This window comes from Mauremys mutica, chromosome 13, assembly GCF_020497125.1.
Source record: "Mauremys mutica isolate MM-2020 ecotype Southern chromosome 13, ASM2049712v1, whole genome shotgun sequence".
NCBI lineage: Eukaryota > Metazoa > Chordata > Testudines > Geoemydidae > Mauremys > Mauremys mutica.
Genome location: NC_059084.1, coordinates 35,702,817 through 35,706,164, shown reverse-complemented (window position 1 = coordinate 35,706,164; position 3,348 = coordinate 35,702,817). Strand labels below are relative to the sequence as shown.

Below are 3,348 nucleotides of genomic sequence, written 5' to 3'. Positions count from 1 at the left end.
ATTGGAACAATTTACCCAGGGTTGTGGTGGATTCTCCATCACTGACAATTTTAAAATCATGAGAGGTTGTCCATGACTCTCATTCCTGCCTGATGGAAGAGATACTGCAGGATGTTTGGACTTTTGTTGACATTCAAACATTTATGGGGCAGATTTCTAAAAGTACTGAGGGAAGTTGGGTTCCTGTCATGAGGGGGCCTGGCTGTTGAAGGAAGATGGGGTTAGCTCTACGTGTGACTAATGATCAGCCTCCCAGAGGATGGATGTAGGGCCAGGGATCAGGCGACAGCATACAGGTTGCTTGCTCCATAGGCAAGAGGCCAGCTCAGTTACGGAGAGAAACCCAGGAGAAAGGACCTGGAAGCAGACTCTCCACACTCACCAGCTGGGAGGCCTGGCTGGAGAGACCTGCTGTGTTTGTAGGGGCTGCATGACGGGTCAGGCAGGACCAGTCTGTTCTGACTGACAATGTGGGTTGCAATGTTTTTGGAAAATAACCTTCCCCGGACACATTTACAAACCCACCCTTCCCCCGTGCCCCCAAGCCCCACTGGAAGTCATTTGTGCCCTTGGGAAACCTCCCCCTACAGTAGCCGAGGGCATGTCATCTGGCCCAGTGGCCTCCTGAGGGCCTCATTGACATCCTTGTTCCTCAGGCTGTAGACAATGGAGTTCATCATGGACGTCATCACCATGTAGAAGAGAACCAGGAGCTTGTTGCTCTCCATCGAGTAGGTGGACTTGGGCCTGAGGTAGGTGATGATGCCAGAGCCATAGAAGAGCAAGACGACAATGAGGTGGGAGGAGCAGGTGGAGAAGGCCTTGCGCTTCCCCTCAGCTGATGGCATCCTCAGGATGGAGGCAATGATGAAGAGGTAGGAGGCCATGATGAGCATGAAGTGGGAGGTTATGAAAAGAAGAGCCACCAGGTACACGGCCAACACATTCATGGAAGTGTCCCCACAGGCCAGCTTCAGGATGGACAGGATGTCGCAGAAGAAGTGGTTGATCCTGTTGGGCCCACAGTATGTCAGACTGAAGACATAGCTGGTCTGGCTGAAGCCCACCAGCGTCCCCACCATCCAGGAGGCTATGGCCAACTGGGCACAGGCCCCCTTTCTCATGACGAGGGTGTAGCGCAGCGGGTTGCAGATGGCCATGTAGCAGTCGTAGGCCACGGCAGCCAGGAGGCAGCACTCAGTGATGCCAAAGAGGGTGAAAAAATACATCTGCATGTCACAACCCATAGTGAGATCCTTGTTCTCCGACACCAGGCTCACCAGCATCTTGGGCACAATGGACGTTGTGTAGCAGATCTCCAGCAGGGACAGGTTGGTGAGGAAAAAATACATCGGCGAGTGGAGGGATGGGTTGGCTTTTATGACGGCTGTGATGAGAACGTTTCCCATCAGAGACACTGTGTACATAGACAGAACTATTGCAAAGAGCAGTGCTTGTAGCTCCACCAGCCAGGAGAATCCCTCGAATATGAACTCGGTCACTGCGGTCTGATTTCCCTTGTCCAATGGCTTGGCGTATTTCGGCAGCAGAGGGAATGAACGAAGGCACCCGCATCAGGGAAGACAAAGCATGAAAGTCATTTATTTACCTTCCTGATAAATGCAAAAATACATCCAAATTTTTGGCAAAGTGCTTGCAAACCAGCTAAGGAGGGTAGATGCTCAATTCTCATTAAAATTAATAGGATTTGGATAGCCAGAAAATGGAAGCCAGACCATGGATTCATCTTCTAGGGCCTCCAACATCATGACCTAATTCAATCACAACTTCTTAGTAGAGCTGGCTGGGAAATTATATTTTTTTCCAGAAAAAAAAAATTGAAAGTCCAAAATACAGACATTTTTCACTTTTCACTTGAAAAAAAGAGAAAAATGATTTTATTTTTTTTTCACATTTTCTACACAATCCTGAATATTTTCTATAAAAACAGGAATTCTACTGGCAAAATTCATAAACTACAATAAAGCCATTTTGTAATGATTTTTTTTGATGGAAAATGTTCTTACTAGCACTAGTTACTGGAATTAATTCAAGAATCACTGGGAAAAATTCTCTGCCTTGAATTATGCAGGTGCCCAGACTCAGTGATTTTAATTCATAGATTTTATTCCTAGCTTCAAAGGCCAGAAGGCTAGATGGGATCATCTCGTCTGACCTGCATAACACAAGCCGTAATTGCCTCTTATGTTCTTAAAATCAGACCTTTCTCTCTCATTGGATCTTATTATAACCTGCGTAGCTGAGGGTACAACCTGTCTCAGAGGGTAGCCAGATTTAAATTAAAGTATAGAAATACATGTTTTAAAGACACTGGTCTACAATTTTTGAGAAGTCGTCTGCTTCAGAGATAAAATGTGCTATTTATTATGTATTTTGATGTGCTGAATTCAAATATGACAATTAAAACAACTGATTGGCTGCTGTTTCTAAGTTATTTAGTTTTTACATTTTATGTCTACGTATATTGTGTAGATAGTAGAGTTTTAATCATAAATTGTAAACCTAGGTCTTTTCATGTGTTTATGGTTGCTTTACATGATAATATTTCACCTGTCCTGTTTATGTAACACTTTAAAAATCAGCAAAAGGGTTATCTAACTAAAATTTATTATGAAACAAAAGGCAAAAAACTATTATGTACATAGTTTAGTCCTATTCAGTGTCTACTCGGTGCTTCTTGGCTTGTCTCTTGTATTCATTAAATGGAGCATCTCTTGTCACTGTCCAGCAATAGTCTGCAAGCATTGATGGGCTCCATTTGCCCTGATAGCGTTTCTCCATTGTTGCAATGTCCTGGTGAAATCGCTCGCCATGCTCGTCGCTCACTGCTCCACAGTTCGGTGGAAAAAAATCTAGATGAGAGTGCAAAAAATGTATCTTTAGTGACATGTTGCAACCAAGGCTTTTGTATGCCTTGAGGTTTTCCACCAACAACCTGTAGTTGTCTGCCTTGTTGTTTCCGAGAAAATTTATTGCCACTAACTGGAAGGCTTTCCATGCCGTCTTTTCCTTGCCACACAGTGCATGGTCAAATGCATCATCTCGAAGAAGTTCACGAATCTGAGGACCAACAAAGACACCTTCCTTTATCTTAGCTTCACTTAACCTTGGAAATTTTCCACGGAGGTATTTGAAAGCTGCTTGTGTTTTGTCAATGGCCTTGACAAAGTTCTTCATCAGACCCAGCTTGATGTGTAAGGGTGGTAACAAAATCTTCCTTGATTCAACAAGTGGTGGATGCTGAACACTTTTCCTCCCAGGCTCCAATGACTGTCGGAGTGGCCAATCTTTCTTGATGTAGTGGGAATCTCTTGCACGACTATCCCA

General features: G+C 44.4%; 1 protein-coding gene across 1 annotated transcript; it reads right to left on the bottom strand.

The window, feature by feature from the left end:
* Positions 1-584: 584 nt before the first annotated feature.
* On the bottom strand, positions 585-1,766 carry LOC123348335 (olfactory receptor 10A4-like). Its single transcript, XM_044985849.1, has 2 exons — positions 1,737-1,766; positions 585-1,529 (listed from the first exon to the last, which is right to left on the bottom strand). Exons 1-2 carry the CDS (start codon positions 1,764-1,766, stop codon positions 585-587), a joined length of 975 nt encoding a protein of 324 aa, XP_044841784.1.
* Positions 1,767-3,348: the final 1,582 nt, after the last annotated feature.